Source organism: Mesoplodon mirus, assembly GCF_964341445.2.
Source record: "Mesoplodon mirus genome assembly, chromosome: 7".
In the NCBI taxonomy this organism is placed as follows: domain Eukaryota; kingdom Metazoa; phylum Chordata; class Mammalia; order Artiodactyla; family Ziphiidae; genus Mesoplodon; species Mesoplodon mirus.
Genome location: NC_138983.1, coordinates 94,390,008 through 94,406,126, shown reverse-complemented (window position 1 = coordinate 94,406,126; position 16,119 = coordinate 94,390,008). Strand labels below are relative to the sequence as shown.

General features: G+C 48.3%; 1 protein-coding gene and 1 pseudogene across 2 annotated transcripts in view; both read left to right on the top strand.

Moving 5' to 3' along the window:
• Positions 1 to 16,119, top strand: part of LOC309808885 (centrosomal protein of 78 kDa-like) — a 525,691-nt pseudogene that overhangs the window by 251,076 nt on the left and 258,496 nt on the right. The window lies entirely within an intron of this gene.
• The window catches only part of LOC309808066 (forkhead-associated domain-containing protein 1-like), a gene marked incomplete at both ends in the record, with an annotated part of 77,461 nt that overhangs the window by 56,670 nt on the left and 4,672 nt on the right, over positions 1 to 16,119 (top strand). Inside the window, 6 exons of the mRNA XM_082628074.1 lie at positions 2,363 to 2,471; positions 6,137 to 6,267; positions 8,523 to 8,612; positions 9,640 to 9,744; positions 13,492 to 13,593; positions 15,475 to 15,598. Of these exons, the coding sequence (XP_082484200.1) occupies positions 2,363 to 2,471; positions 6,137 to 6,267; positions 8,523 to 8,612; positions 9,640 to 9,744; positions 13,492 to 13,593; positions 15,475 to 15,598 (661 nt within the window). The remainder of the gene's footprint in view (positions 1 to 2,362; positions 2,472 to 6,136; positions 6,268 to 8,522; positions 8,613 to 9,639; positions 9,745 to 13,491; positions 13,594 to 15,474; positions 15,599 to 16,119) is intronic.

Here is a 16,119-nt window from a genome sequence, read left to right as displayed (position 1 = left end):
CGCTCGTGCCACAACTACTGAAGCCCGTGTGCTTAGAGCCCAGGCTCCGCAACAAGAGAAGGTGCCGCAATAAGCCTATGCACCGCAACAAAGACCCAACGCAGCCAAAAATAAATTAATAAATAAATAAAATTTATTTTTAAAAAAGGAAAAGAAATTGCATCCTTCTCCTTGTCACTTCCATTTTGATCTATCAAAACAAGCTAGTGGGGCTTCCCTGGTGGTGCAGTGGTTGACAGTCCGCCTGCCGATGCAGGGGACACAGGTTCGTGCCCCGGTCTGGGAAGATCCCACATGCTGCGGAGTGGCTGGGCCCGTGGGCCATGGCCACTGAGCCTGCACTTCCGGAGCCTGTGCTCCACAACGGGAGAGGCCACAACAGTGAGAAGCCCGCGTACAGCAAAAAAAAAAAAAAAAAAAACAAAAAACAAGCTAGCTCTTGTCCTGTCTACGGATTGCTTGACATTTATGCCCCAATAAATGTGTCCCTGTGGGAGTACTGAGGCCTGACATCTGAAAAATCACAGGGCAAAGGCCCACAGTGCACCTTGAGGTGGGAATGTCCGGGCCACTCAGAACAAGCAGTCTGGCCACATCAGACCGAGAGGGAGGGGGTTCTGGGCCCAGCTCTCTTTCCCGGCCTCTCGGGTACCTGCTCTGTGGAGGCCGAGGCCTGGCAGCTACTTTCGGGCCCTTACAAACGTTGCATTTGATGGAGAGCCTTCCGCACCCCACGTGTAGACCTAGACCCCTGGAGGGGGGCCCGCCCTTGAGGGGGCTCTGAGCCATGGATTTAGAGGGTGCTCACAGCAGCCATAGATAGAGCTGGCCTGTGGTGCTCCCACCCACGATTCCTGTATTTCCTTTATTTTTTTATTATTATTTTTTTTTGCGGTACGCGGGCCTCTCACTGTTGTGGCCTCTCCCATTGCGGAGCACAGGCTCCAGATGCGCAGGCTCGGCGGCCATGGCCCACAGACCCAGCCGCACCGCGGCATGTGGGATCTTCCCGGACTGGGTCACGAACCCGCGTCCCCTGCATCGGCAGGCGGACTGTCACCCACCTCGTCACCAGGGAAGCCCCTGTATTTCCTCTTAATAACAACCACACTGGCGTTTAAGTGAGCCTGGCAAGGCTTACAAATGCACACATAAAGATTACCAACTACCTTCCCCAGAGACGGACGAGGGAAGTTGAAGCTAAAACACACCGTGAGGGCTTCCCTGGTGGCGCAGTGGTCGAGAGTCCACCTGCCGATGCAGGGGACACGGGTTCGTGCCCCGGTCCGGAAAGATACCACATGCCGCGGAGTGGCTGGGCCCCTGAGCCATGGTCGCTGAGCCTGCGCGACCGGAGCCTGTGCTCTGCAATGGGAGAGGCCACAACTGTGAGAGGCCCGCATACAGCAAAAAAAACCCAAAATAAACCCAAAACAAAAGAAAGAAAACACCCCGTGGGTAGTCAGAGGAGAGGACCGTCATAGCTCATCCCCCTGTGCCGTGTGCCAGGCTTGATCTGAGCACCTGTACACATGTTAACTTATTAAAATACTTCTAACAATCCTATCAGGTTGGGACTACCATCACCCCGCGTGCAGACTGAACAAAAGGAAACAGAATATGGTGTCCTCCTTGTGCTCACAAAGCCCGTTAACTGGCAGAGACAGGACTTGAAGGCCACAGTCCGGCTCCCTAGTCCATGCCATGCTTTACAGCCTCCAACTTCTCACGCTCATTCCTAGAGCCACCTGGGAAGGAGGAACCAGGCAACTAAAGACTGGGTTTGAATCAGACTCCACGTCTGACCAGCCGCGTGATCCCGAGCAGGGGGCCTCGCCTCTCTGAGTCTCAACCTGGCTCCCTTGCAAAATGGGCACATTAATGGGAACGTCAGCCTTCAGCAACGCTGTGACGAGTATCAGTGTAGCATGTGTGAACGGGCTCTGTAAACTCTGGAGTGTTCTGTGAGGTATAAACTACCCTCTATTCTCATTAGAGGGAATTCATTTCATAACCTGCTCCCAGCTCTTGAACTTTGCTGTGCATCCAGTCAGTGCTGGATGATCTGGAACCAACAGCTGGTCTATTTATGGCTGAAAACCCACAGGTCATAGGAAGACAGCAGCACCGGAGCCCCTGGGTGGCCACAAAGATAAGGTTCGTGTCTTGAGGACCGATGACATGGTGGTCACTGAAGGAACAGGCCCCTCCTGCCCCTTCCACTAGTGACAACTGAAAACCTTGGTTTCCCCAACACCCCGATCCAAGATCAGCCCGACTCTTTGCCCAACGTTGGAGAAGTACCGGCGTGTCCTGCAGGCCTGGCTGACCCCCTCTGACTGTGTGTTGCCTCCTTCCACAGATCAGTGCCCTACAGCAAGGCTACAACCAGGTGCTGAGCCAGACCCTGGAAATCACCTCCCTGAAGCACGAGGCCGAGAACTTAAGGAGGGATGCCGCAATCACGTCAGGTGAGGCCCTTCTGCATTCAGGCCCCAGAGCTTCTGCCCTCCCGCTGCAGACATCACCAGTCAACCAGCGCACCTGTGCCCGTGACACGGGTGCAGCCTCAGGGATCACCCGTGTCGGTGCATTAGAGTTCTCCCTCAGTGGAGGTTTCTTGCCACCCAGTTCCGAGGGCAGGGCCTGGTAAATATTTGAGAGAATGGTATCTCTTGGCTACAAGGTCTCCTGAGCACTGGCCCCACCAGGGAGAACACAGGTCGCCTTGTGGCTTGGGTGGTTCCACAAAGCAGCCTGAGTGCAAACTAGAGCATGGACAAAATGGGGTCACTCCTTTAAGGCACCCATAGTCTCACCCATTTCAGCCGAGTGCACTTGGGCCCAAAGGAAACCATTTTCTAATTTGATCAGAGGTGGTTCCCTGATAAAGGGCTTGGGTTGGGAGAGGGGCAGCCAATGCACAGCTGTGACTGAGCTTTGATTCCCTGGATTCCTTCATTGCTTCCACATGTTTCTTGAGCTCCTTCTAGGTGTCAGGCCCCGTTCCAGGCTCCGGGGAGGGAGAGCCAAGCAAGACAGTCAGATTCCTGTACTCACAGATTTGGGAGGGGGTGACAGACAATAAAAGTAAACGGATGAATAAACAAGCCCACTTCAGAGAGCAGTGGTGCTGTGGAGAAAATAAACTGTGTGTCGTGGTGGCCAGCGCTTCAAGGGGGGAGGCCAAGGGGGACCAGCTTAGTGGGTGTGCAACCATGGAACTCAGGTGGGACTTGAACCCGTGGGCTGGGACTCGAACCCAGTCAGAACCCACTATCTTTTAATCGAGATCATGCATCTGGTCTCGGGACTTACTAAAGCTCAGGTTCTTTATGTCCCATCGCAGAAAGAATTCAGTGAGAGACAAAGTAAGAAGTGGATTTCTTTAGAGAGAAACACACTCCACAGACAGAGTGTGGGCCATCTCAGAAGGCTAGAGGCCCCCAAATATGGGGCGGTTAGTTTTTATGGGCTGGGTAATTTTATAGGCTAATGAGTGGGAGGATTGGGACAACTCTAATATTTTGGGGAAGAGGCGGGGATTTCCAGGAATTGGGCCAACACCCACTTTTTTTTTTTTTTTTTTTCTGTACGCGGGCCTCTCGCTGTTGTGGTCTCTCCCGTTGCGGAGCACAGGCTCTGGACACGCAGGCTCAGTGGCCATGGCTCACGGGCCCATCCGCTCCACGGCATGTGGGATCTTCCCGGACCGGGGCACGAACCCATGTCCCCTGCATCGGCAGGCGGACTGTCAACCACCGCGCCACCAGGGAAGCCCCACCACCCACTTTTTGACCTTTATGGTCAGCCTCGGAACAGTCCTGGTGCTGGTGCGTGTGTCATTTTGCTCATGTATTACAATGAGCCTGTAATGGGGCTCCAGTTCCCCTGGAAGTCGAATCTTACGCCCCCTTGGACCTAGCCGATTCTAACCAGTTTATGCTGTATCCTCCACGGCTATGTCCTTCTTTTAGAGAGGACCTGTTTCAGGTGGGCAAGGACAAGCCAAGGGCAAGCGAGGCTGCGTGGAGTGAACAGAGGATTGTGGGGCTGGGCAGGGTCGGGGGGTCTGGGTTTTTATTCCAAGGGTGTTGGGAATCCAGTGGAGTTTTTTAAGCCGAAATTGACATGCCTAGAGACCTGAAGAGGATGGGACCACTCACAAACGAGGGGAGGGAGAGAAGCAGGTGACAGGGAGGAGACAGTGAGCCTCGGAGGGGCACATCACTCTGAAGGCAGCCAGCGCGTAGCAGGAAACATACCCACTGCTGTAGAAGCCAGGCACAGCATTGAGTCGCACGTGAATCCCCATCTCTGTATGAATCTGTGCTTTTCTTCTGCCTCACTCTGCAACTTAATCACACCCAGCCCCACCCCCTGCTGCCCCCAGGTCTCTGCTTATTCTCCTCCCTCACTTGGGATGTCCTCAGATATTTTCTGAGCACCTCCCCCAGGCTAGGTGCTGTTCTGGGCACCAGGAATGGAAGGATGAACTCGCTGGTCCTCACCTTCCTCCCGTATGTCGGCCAGTGAAACCTCATCCAAGCATCAAGCCTGTCTCAGATCCCACCTTCTCCGATCAGGGAGTCGGACAGACCTGGGTTGGGATAATGCTTGAGATGGGCTGGACCCACTCAAAGTGTGGCAAGCCCCAGAGGGATTTCCAAGTAACTGAACTGTGTCCTGGAGGCAAAGCTCATTTTTAAAATGAAATTCTGGAGCATTTTGTGCTTTATTTCATAGACATTCTTGATTGAAACCTACCACTAAAACTGGGCCTGATGTTCTTTTAAGAAAAGAACCGTAGGAGATAACCCAATACCACTGCATTTATGCACCCTTCTTCCCACTTTTATTCAAAATGATACTACAATGCAAGAGGGAAGAGATATGGGGAGATATGTATATGCATAACTGATTCACTTGGTTATAAAGCAGAAACTAACACACCATTGTAAAGCAATTATACTCCAATAAAGATGTTAAAAAAAATGATACTACAGTAATGGAGTAGTTATCTATTGCTGCATAACAAGTTACCCCAAAATGTAATGGATAAAACCCCAACCAATATTTATTATCTCCCCCAGTTTCTGTAGTTCAGGAATTTGAGCGGGGGGTGACTTAGTTCTCATGAGTTGCAGGCAAGATGTCGGCTGGGGCATCAGTCATGTCATCTAAAGCCTCGGGGGGAGCCGGAGGATCCCCCTTCAGAATGGCTGCTCATGTGGCTATTGGCCGGAGGCCTTAGTCCCTGAGCACACATGCTTCTCTCTAGGGCTGCTTGAGTTTCCTCAACACAGCAGTTGGCTTCCCCCAGAGTGAGTAATTCGAGAGAGAGCAAAGAGGAGGCCACAGTGTGTTTTATGACCCAGCCTGAGAGGAAACAGTCCGTCATTTCCAGAGTATCATATTGGTTACCCATGGCAGCCCTATTCAGGGTGGGAGGGGCTACACAAGGCATGAATTCTAGGTGGTAGGGATCATTGGGCCCATTTTGGAAGCTGGCTGCCGAGAAAAATCATAGGCGCCATGTAACAAACATAATTTAGCCACTTTGTGTTCTTGGGACATACCGCATCATTTGACCCTTACAATAACTCTGTGTGGGACAGACAGTGGGAGGTGAAATAGCTTGTCCAAGACCACCAAGCTAATAAGTGGTAGAGAGGGGTCCAAACTCAGAGGACTGTGAAACCAACCACCCACCCCATCAATAGTGTCCAGCAGTTCCCTCTGCCACACGCCCGTCTCCTGGCCTCTGGAGAAGAATTCCTGGACCTTCCCTGTGCTGGGCCTTTGTTCCCCAGGCCCATGGTGTGGCCTCTCCTCCCGGCTTTGCCTGGCCTGTGCCCACAAGGGGCCCCCAAAGGCTTCTCCTCTCGCTGGTGCTGACTGCCCCTCATTCTCACTGAAGCCTCAAACCCTGTTCCGTGGACTTTGCTCTCATTCCCATTCCTGCTCTGTGACCCTTGGAAAAAGCCTCCCCAGTTCTAGGCGGGCACCGGTGGTGGCCCGGGTTTGGAACGTCTTGTCCGAACGTTGGCTGAGAGCCATGGTGTTGCCAAGAATCCTTCTTGCCTCTTTGACCTCCATGAGTCTTTTGTTTTGGTTTGGTTTGGTTCTTTTACAGAGATGGTGTCATCTTTGCAAAGAGACGTGTTAGTAAAGGATGGTCAAGTTCAACAACTACAACAGGAGGTGAATCAACTGAAAAGTGAGAACAAAGAAAAGGATCACCAGCTCGAAGCCCTCAGCTCCAGAGTGAGTGTCGGGTCATCAGCAAATTGTAGCTGCGAAAAGCAGACACAGTGGAGTCACATGACACACGGTGGTGAGATGAGGCCAGTGCCCAAGGACACAGGGAGGGTAGCTGCTGGGCAGGTGGCCAACTTCTCTGAAGCCTTTCAAAGGACAGTGTGTATGTGGCTCAGAAGAAGCATAATAGATTTTCACATCCAGCAAACATTTTCTAACCCCTATTATAAATGAGTTTGTTTAATCCCAGCAACAAACCCACCTATGAGCATATACTGCCATTGCAAAGATTAACATTAAACAGAATACGATCTCCCTGTGAGCACGGATGACCACACGGCTGCATCGTGGTCCCAGCACCGCTGGTTCTCATAACTGTCTTCACAGCAGAACGTCTGAAGATCCAGATGCAAACACGCAGACGCTCATTTCTTCCTTAGACTCTAGTGTGTAGAATGTCTCTATGGAAGATGAACGTGGTAGGCAAGCAAAGAGCTTTTTATATGTAACTTTGACCCTTTGCAAATCTTGCCTTCAATGCTAACTTTAGAATCCTGCCCCTATAGGATAAGATTTCTCAGTATTTGCATGATGTGCCTGTTTCTGTGAGTCAAGGTAAAACCTCAAAGCTTTCATCTCAGGTGGCAACTCAGAGATTCCCAGAGGCTACCCGATAGCTAGGTCTGCATGGGGGTGGGGTGAGAACAGATCTTGAGGTTCCAAGGAAAAGGCACAGTAAGTAATACCTGGTACGTAGTACCATACCCAGTTTGGAGCTGGTGAAAGGCACTGCACGAGCTTTGGGATCAGACAGACCAGGGTCCCATCCCAGAGCTTTCTTTTATTGTAACTTATTTGGCCTCCATTTCCCCATCTGTGAAATGGGGATGACAAAATCGTTTTCTGAGAAGTGGGAGGCTGGTTTTCGTGGTGCTCTTCTGCCTCTGCCCCGGGTCAGCTGCCTGGCCAAGCCCTCTGCATTCGTTTCTCCCAAGCAGGGTGACTTCCCAGGCATGTGCTATAGCTGTTTAATGTGGTGTGTGTGTGTGTGTGTGTGTGTGTGTGTGTGTGTGTGTTGGGGACGGGAAGGGGATGCAGAGCTGGTGCTAAGTACAAGGAATCTGCAAAGACAGCACCTGCTTGGCTCTTCTACCTCCTGAAGTGCATTTGGATGATTTATGTCCCCGTTTCCCCTTCCTCGTTGACCTTGGAATGAGGTCCCTTCTCCTCTAGACTGTGCTGGCCAATAGCACAAGGGCTCGTCACCACCAAGGATACTGCTCTTGTGAACATTTGAGATGCCTTTTTTTTAATGACATATATCATGTGTGTTAATTTTAGAAAAATAAGTAGATGACATTGAGAAGAAAAAATAAAAAGAGAGGAGAGGAAATGCTACCTTGAGAAATCAGTGTTAATATTTTCATGTATGTTCTTCCAGTCTTGTTTCTATATATTGCCTAGAAATCAATCAATCAATCATTTTATAGTGAATTTATACTATGCACATTTTTTAAATTTTTAAATGCTTACTATTTTCCCGTGCTAATAAATCAACGCTCTTATCATTCGTCTTAAAAGCTACATACTTTCTCCTGGATGTATCCAGTGTTATAAAGTGGTCTGCTGTTATAAACAACACTTGGGTTGTTTCCTCTTTTTTTTTTTTTCTTCCACTGTTACTGACAATTCTGTGAAGAGCATCCTTGAAACTACAGATTTACTTATTTCTCCAGTCATTGTCCTTAAGGTACATTCCTAAAGTGGGAATTGCTGGGTCAAAAGAAGGCACATCCATCCTTATGCCCTTAATGCCTGTTGCCAAGCCGCCCTCGGGCAAGACAGCTCCGTTTACCCCTCCACACCAGTCGGGGCAGTTGTTTCTTTGAGATGCAACCTGCACAAAAGCCCTAAGATGGACCTGAGCTCACTGGCTCAGCCCCCTCCGCCCTCACTGGTCACAGCGTGAAAACATCCCAATTCCTGCACCCTAAGTCCCCAGACTCTACAAAGCTGGATTTCCCCTGCAGTGAAGTTTGCTGGCTTTTGAAGAGGAACTTAGATGCTCTATTCCTCAGAACTCAGGAGAGGGGTGAACTGGGAAGGACTGCAGGATCCCATGCTCCCATCACACAAATGGTCTCGCCTCTCAGAATTCAGAGGTGTGATTGGGTTATACAACAGGAAACACTCCTGGGCATGAACACAGGTACTTGGGACCCCCAGCCAAGCCCCCGTGGCCTTGTCCTTTTTCTCCACAGTGCTCAGTGCTGAAAGAAGAGTTACAGAAGGAAGATGCCCAGAAGGAGAAGTGGGAAGCCCAAGAGAAAGAGTTAAAACTCTGCAAAACCGTGCGTTGAACCTCCTGACCCCTAGGTGTCCACTGAAAGCCTAGATTGTGGCCTTGAGGGTTTTGGAGGGGTTCCTTGGCCCATTAGCTAGCACAAGCTCTGGGGCTTTCTGGGTGTTTGTCTGTTAATGTAGTCTCCTAATTCTTTGATTTGCTGGCCTCAAAGAGATGGGTGAAAAGACCATGGAAAACACACTCTCCCCAGATTTTCTGGGCAGTTGGCTCAAGGCCCCTCATCAGGTTTCCCCTGGGGAAAGGGATGGGAGGTGGCCACCATATGCTGCTAGAAATTCACCGTGGTCCCTACCCCTGGACTTGTGATGCCCAGACTTTCATGATCCACTGTCACAAGTTTTATCACGGCCCTGAGCACTGTTATTAACACAACTCTTCTTGAAGTATTTTTACTTAAATACATTCAATTTTACAACAATTCATAAAAACAAAATAAAAAGCAAATGTATCACTGGCCTTGTATGGAAGGTGAACATAAAAATGAATACAATGAGAAGATGACCACTCAATGTAAATGTTCACCCCCTGTACCGGCCCGAACCCTCGTGCACATCACCAGGCATACGTTTTCCATCCGTTGGGAAGGACGGTGCCTGGGACGGGAGCAGGAGACATGTGTTCTTCTCTCTGTCAGGAGCACACTTCTCTGCCTCAAATGAGAAAAAAGAAAAATGTCATTGTTCTTTTCTTCTAAACTGTGCCCATTGTGTCTTCCAAACAGCCCTTATTTTGATTGAACTCAAAAATGTGCCCCAAGGAAAGAGACTCTAATGAGTGGATAGGTATCTTGTACTGTTTAATCCAGGATCCATGCTGATCTTCAAAAGAAACTCAAATTTTCCCTCACCCAGCCCTTTCATTGCATCCGTTGAAAGAAAGTCTACTTTGCCTCAAATACGTGGAATTGTCCCCCAAGGGAAGGAGTTAAGCGAATCCCAGACTAGGTTTCTGCCTTACTGAACCGGATGAAATGAGTTGTGAAGTTGACTTCCCTGTTGTTGGAACTCTTTCAGCAAATCCATGACATGGAAAAAGAAATGAGGAAGCTCAGGGTGGAGCTGAAAATGAGCAGTACCGAGCAGAGCCTGATCTCTATGACGCTGTGGGAAAAGAGCAAGGTATGGCAGGGACAGGTCGGCCTGGGAACCACTCTGTGGCCAGCACTCCACCTGCATCATCTCTGTTCATCCTCACAATGACCCCATGCGGTCTATACTGGTATTAACCCCACTTTACAGTCGGGAAAACTGGGGCTCACAGAGGTGAAGGAAGTTATCCAAGTTCACTTGCATAAAGTAGTTGTGGCAGAACTTGAATCCAGGTCTGCCTGACTCCAAAGCTCCTGTGTGTAACCACAACCCTAGACTGCCTTCAGATCTTAATTGTGAAATTATCTAAGAAAGAATTGATCCATTAAATCAAGTTTGCCAATGATGTTGATCCAACTTAAATTCTCATATTGATTTTTTTTTGTCTTTTTGTTCCATCATTGAGAATGTTTTTAAAAATCTCAACATGTTTGTCATTTGTGTGTTTCTTCTTTTAATATGAACGATTTTTGCTTTATATATTTTGAGGCTGTGTTACTAGGTGCATATAAATTTAGAATCCTAATACTTCCTGTAGAGCAAAACTTTAGATCATCATGAAATATCCCTTTTCATCTCTAGTAGTGTTTCTCCCTTAATGTCTCCTTTGTCATTTAGCTTCACCACTGGCTTTCTGTTGGTTAGAGTTTTCATACCATATCTTTTTCATATGTTCTCTGTCAATTTTTGTCTTAAGGTTTAGACATATGCCTTCAGATAGCGTATCATTTTTACAAAATCCAGTTTGACAATCTTTGACTTTTAGTCCATTTATATTATGTAATTACTCGTGTACTGGGGTTTAAATCTACCTTCTTGCTCAATACCAGATGTACCATCTGTGGTATGTTCCTTTTTCTCTCCTTTCTTGCCTCCTTCTGAGTGGATGGTTTTCTCTTATTCCACTTTCCCCCTCTATTAGCTTGGAAATATTTCACTTTTTTACTATTCTCTTAGTAATAGTAATACAATAGCATTCATCCTTGACTCACCAAAATCACACATTAATTAAGTTTTTCACTCTTCTACTATTCTCTTAGTAGTCATCCTGAAGACTACAATATGCATTCTTTTTTTTTTTTTTTTTTTTTTTTTGCGGTACGCGGGCCTCTCACTGTTGTGGCCTCTCCCGTAGTGGAGCACAGGCTCCGGATGCACAGGCTCAGCGGCCATGGCTCACGGGCCCAGCCGCTCCGTGGCATGTGGGATCCTTCCGGACCGGAACACGAACCCATGTCCCCTGCATCGGCAGGCGGACTCTCCACCACTGCACCACCAGGGAAGCCCTGCATTCTTAACTTACCAAGAGGCAATAGTAGTTGATAATTATGCCCTTCTCCTTGACAGTGCAATGAGTTTCAAACACCTTAACTTCACTTACCCCCTCCAGATTTATAAGCCATTGCTGTAATTTTCTAAACTCCTCTTGATACTTAAAACCCCACAAGACATTATTAGTGTTTTTCTATAGTCAGTATCATATCCACACATTACCCTTACTGTTGCTTGTCTTTTCTGCATCTCTGATCACCTACCTGGGTTCATTTTTCTTGTGTCTGAAGAATACCCTTTAATGTTTTCCCTCATTGTGGCTCTGCTGATGACAAATTCTCAAATGTGCCTGTGTGTCTGTCTGGAGATGTATATTTAACCTTCACTCTTAAAACACATTTGACTGCGTATTGAATTCTACAATGGCAATTCTTTTCTTTCAGCACATTAGATACAGCATTAGATATGTCACTATTGTCTTGTGGCTCCTATTATTTCTATTTAGAAGTCATCTGTAAGCCTAACTGTTGTACCTTTGCATAATCTGTCTTTTTCTCCGGTTGCTTTTAAGATTGTCTTTTCCCTTGATTTCCAGCAGTTTTATTATGGTTTATCTAGGTGTGGATTCAGTTTTATTTACCTCGTTGAGTTCGTAGGGGCTTCTTGAATCCCTGGCTTGGTGTTTTGCCTTAGTTCAGGTGCTTGAGCTCTGTACCACACAGGCAGTGGGGAGCTACTAAGGCTTCTGAACAAGTGACTGATGCAATGACATTCGTGGACAGTAATCAGGGTGAAAATGGTAGTTACAATTTCTCACGTACTAGGAGTTACCTTGAACATTTCATCTCTTCATCTTCACAACAGCGCTGTGATCTAGAAATCATCCTCTCCATTTTACAGATGAGAAAGTCAAGGCTACTAGTTACTAGTAAAGTAACTAGCCCAATGGCACAGTCGGTTTTGTCTGACTCCAGGTTCGTCTGACTTCAGTGACCCTGGCGTAGCAAACAGCCACATGCTACTGTTTACACTGAAATTAATGAAAATTAACTAAAATTTTTAGTTCAGTTCCTCCGTCACACCATCCCCATTTCGAGTGCTCGATCCCCAGATGTGCCTGGTGGCTGCCATATTAGACAACACAGCCTCGCTCAGAGTACCTGTATCATTGCAGAAAGTTCTGTTGGACAGAGCTGCCTTACAGCTGCGTAACTCTCACAGTACCGTTAAGATTGCACTGGAAGAAACTAAACTCGAGGCGAGGAGGCCACTTGTCACAGTCCAGCTTGCATGTGAGAGGGGTTGGAGGACAGGCATGAGACCCCCGAGTGTGAGAGAGGGAGCAGGGCGGCTGTTGAAGGTGACTCTGAGGCTTGGGGACGGGAACGGGGGCTGTTCATGCAGAGCACAGATAAGGGCAGAGTCCAAGGCTGGACTTGGCTTTTGCAGCATATGAAAAAGGCTGCTGACATAGAAGTCAGAGCATGTTTAGACCTGGGAGAAAACTAAGGCCCAGAGAGCTTAGATGACTTTTCCAAGGTAACGGAGCTGGGTAGAGGCTCTTCCACTGGACCACACTACTCAGAAGAAAGCTCTTAAGGGCTTTTCTGGGTCTTTTATTACATCCCTGTGATCCCCCTCTTCAGATCCCTAAAAAAACAGCCTGTGAATTTGTTTCAGCACAAAAACTTTCCATTTATTTACGAGAGTTTGCCTCATTTCCTGTTAGTGCCAGGGCCCAGGGCTCAGCAGGTGCATCCAAGAACTGAGCAGCTGTGAGGCCTACACTGGCCAGCCAAGGGTAGCGTGGAGCACGCCCAAGCTTACCGTGTGTTGACTGTTACCCAAGCAAGGGGGGAAAAGTAGGCAAGCTTCTCCACTTTAAAGGCCTTCCTTGGCAGGCTGCAGTTCTTAATAGACATTGCTTTGGCAAGCCTCCAGAGAGGTTACCACCAGTGAGTGTGCTCAAAGTGGTAACGACAAACAGTTATGATAATAAACCCAATCATAACATTTCCAAGTACCCATCACGAGTTATTAGAACGAGACTGTACGGCGGACATTCCCGTCCACCTTTCATAGGTTACAACGGTACTTAACACTCTCACAGAGCCCTTAAGCACTATTCCAAACATTGAATCCCCACAATGACTCTATGCAGTGATACTAGTATCATCATTCCCATTTGACAGATGAGGACACTGAGTCACGGAGCAGTGAAGTAACTTTCCGAGTGTCGTACGGCTTGTTAGGGACCGAGCTGGGATGGGAGTGTGCGGTAGAACATAGTTGAGCCCCGGGTGCAGAGCTCGGCCCTTTCCCATAGGGGGCAACTCCCTGTGAGTTTGCCTCCACCCTGTGCATGCCTGTGACCCCTGCTGCTGGGCTGCAGCTGTCCCTACCCCTCAGGGACTCCCCCACTGCCATTAGCCCCCCCAGAAGAGTTTCCCCAGAGGGCATGATGATCACATTAGCAGCAAGCCCTCGGTTTCATCATCCTTTCAGGTTGAAGAGAAGCTTCGGCAGGATTCCAGAAGGAAATTGCTTCAGCTGCAAGAAATGAGGAACAGAGCAAACCTCATTAAAGCCAATTTGGAAAGGGCAGTAGGTCAGGTAGGCGTGCTGCAGAGCCCCTTCACGGGCCCATGCTCTCCACGGAATCCCGCACCCAAGCGGCCGGCAGGGATGAATGAGGAGGAAGACGGCCTGCCTTAGTTCACCCACTTATTTTCTATACGAAGAAGTGTCTAGAAAGAACTAGAGCTGAGATTCTATCTAGATCTAGAGTCTGAGCTTTTAACCACGATGCTCTACTACTTCGCTATTAGTTACTAAGCTAAGCATCATTTTTCTGTGTTTTGAAGAAAGTTTAGTGAACCTTTGTCCCGCCCCCAAAGGTAGTGGAAATGACTCCTGCATTAGTCCTGTCCCCCATCAGCTGCAGTTCCCCTTCCCCTCATTTCAGATGAAGATCAACAGTTCTCGGGAAACTCAGCAGTATTTGCTGCAAGAAGAGTTACAGCAGCATCTGGCAGAGAAGGAGAAGCTGACCGAGGAAAGACCGCAGCAAGAGGAGAAGCTGAAAGCCAGAGTCAAGCGGCTAATGGCAGAGGAATCGGTAAGGTGGTCCCCGTCCTTCTCTTTACTACTGGAAACTGATGAAATGGGCTTTCCTATGAGAAACAGAGGGCATGTACTTAGATGGAGGAATCTCAGCAACTCCTTGTTGGGAACTAAATTAATTAAAGAGGGTGAATGATGTAGGAGGAATTAACATGAAGCTTGAATCCTAAAACTCAGAGATCAACTTGAAGATCAACTTGAAGAGGCAAGGTTATTGAAATGTCTAGAAATGGTACTTTGTTTATATACCGCAGCTGATTTTATTGATACAAATCCCAGTCGTTACTGCGGCTCCTGGTTTGTGTCTAAGTGTGTGCAAGACCAACCAATAGTATTTCAGTCTTTCTCTTCATGCATATCAGGGGAAACACATGGCCAAAACTGCTACTTACTTTTCCAGAAACCAGCCAATTAGAGGATACTTTACAGTGGCACCTCTCAACTCAAAGGTGTCCACGGATCATATGGGGATGTTGTTGAAATGCAGATTGTGACTCAGCAGGTCTCGGGTGGGGGGAGCCTGGGATTCTGCATTTCTGAACAGCTCCCAGCTGGTACCGATAGCACAGCTCTGCAGACTACATTTTCAGCCACAAAGTCTGAGAAGAAGGTTTTCCCCAAGTTGGCCGATAAGAACCACCTGGGGCTTCCCTGGTGGCGCAGTGCGTTGAGAGTCTGCCTGCCGATGCAGGGGACACCGGTTCATGCCTCGGTCCGGGAGGATCCCACATGCCGCGGAGCAGCTGGGCCTGTGAGCCATGGCCACTGAGCCTGCGTGTCCGGAGCCTGTGCTCCGCAACCGGAGAGGCCACAAGAGTGAGAGGCCCACGTAACGCAGAAAAAAAATAAATAAATAAAAGCCCCTCCAGGGACTTCCCTGGTGTTCCAGTTATTAAGACTCTGTGCTTCCGCTGCAGGGGGCGCGGTTTCGATCCCCGGTCAGGGAACTAAGATCCCGCATGCCTCATGGTGCAGGCAAAAAAAAAAAGCCCCTCCAGGAGCAAATTTGATGTGATTGTTCAGAGATGAGACCAGAATGACAACAAGTGGAAACCCAAGCTTAGAAGAACATTAGAAGAAAAAAAGAAATAAAACATGGGGAGGGAACATAGCGGGGATCTCTTATTTATAATGATGCTAAGTAGGTAGGAAAGTTGGAAATCTTCCTAGATGTGACTTTGTATTCGAAATGAAATTTTTAAATTCCTTCTCTGCTGAAGCCCTGTAATGATATTTTCCAAGGTACTAAGTAAGTGACAGGGTTTCTGCTAATCCATGATTTGTTCATGTTTCTTCAAATACAAGAGAGTGAGATTGTGATCACTGATAAAGCTGCTGTCCTCACCATTCTGGCCACAGGAGCAGTCCTTCAGTGATCTAGGAGCCAAGTGCAAAGGGTCCCGACATGAGGAAGTCATTCAGTGTCAGAAAAAGGCCTTATCTGAGCTTCGTGCGCGAATTAAAGAACTTGAGAAGGCCAGCTTGTCAAGTAAGTTTCCTCCTGCTTAGTCATCCCTCTGTGCTGAGAACCATGGGCCCCAGACTTGAGGGTTCACTTTAGGGACTAACCAATTTGCCAGGACCACCATCTTCTATCCCCATCATTTCATAACTAAAAAAACATAGTTATAAAAAAAAGATGGGCAGGAAAAAAAATAGATGTGTAGGCATGAGCTCAGAGTCAAGAGCAGGCCTTGATATTAAATAAACAGGATTTCATGAAAAACTCAGAACCTTGTCCTTCTTTTTCTTATTTCACTGTGGCCCAGTGGAAACTTTTTCATAGACGCATGCTGTGCAAGGAGCAACCTTGGGGAACTTCCCAGGATAAATACCCTGTTTAGAGGGAATAGGGCTTTCAAGAAACCAAGCTTGCTGCTGGGTGGAGCCCTGGGCTAGGACACAGAAGCCTGGGTTCAAGTCCATCCTCACACCTGTGGCCGAAGGTTCCCCCTCAGTGCCCCCGCCCTGGGAGGCTGCAGCCTCATATGAGCTGTGTGGCCTTGGACA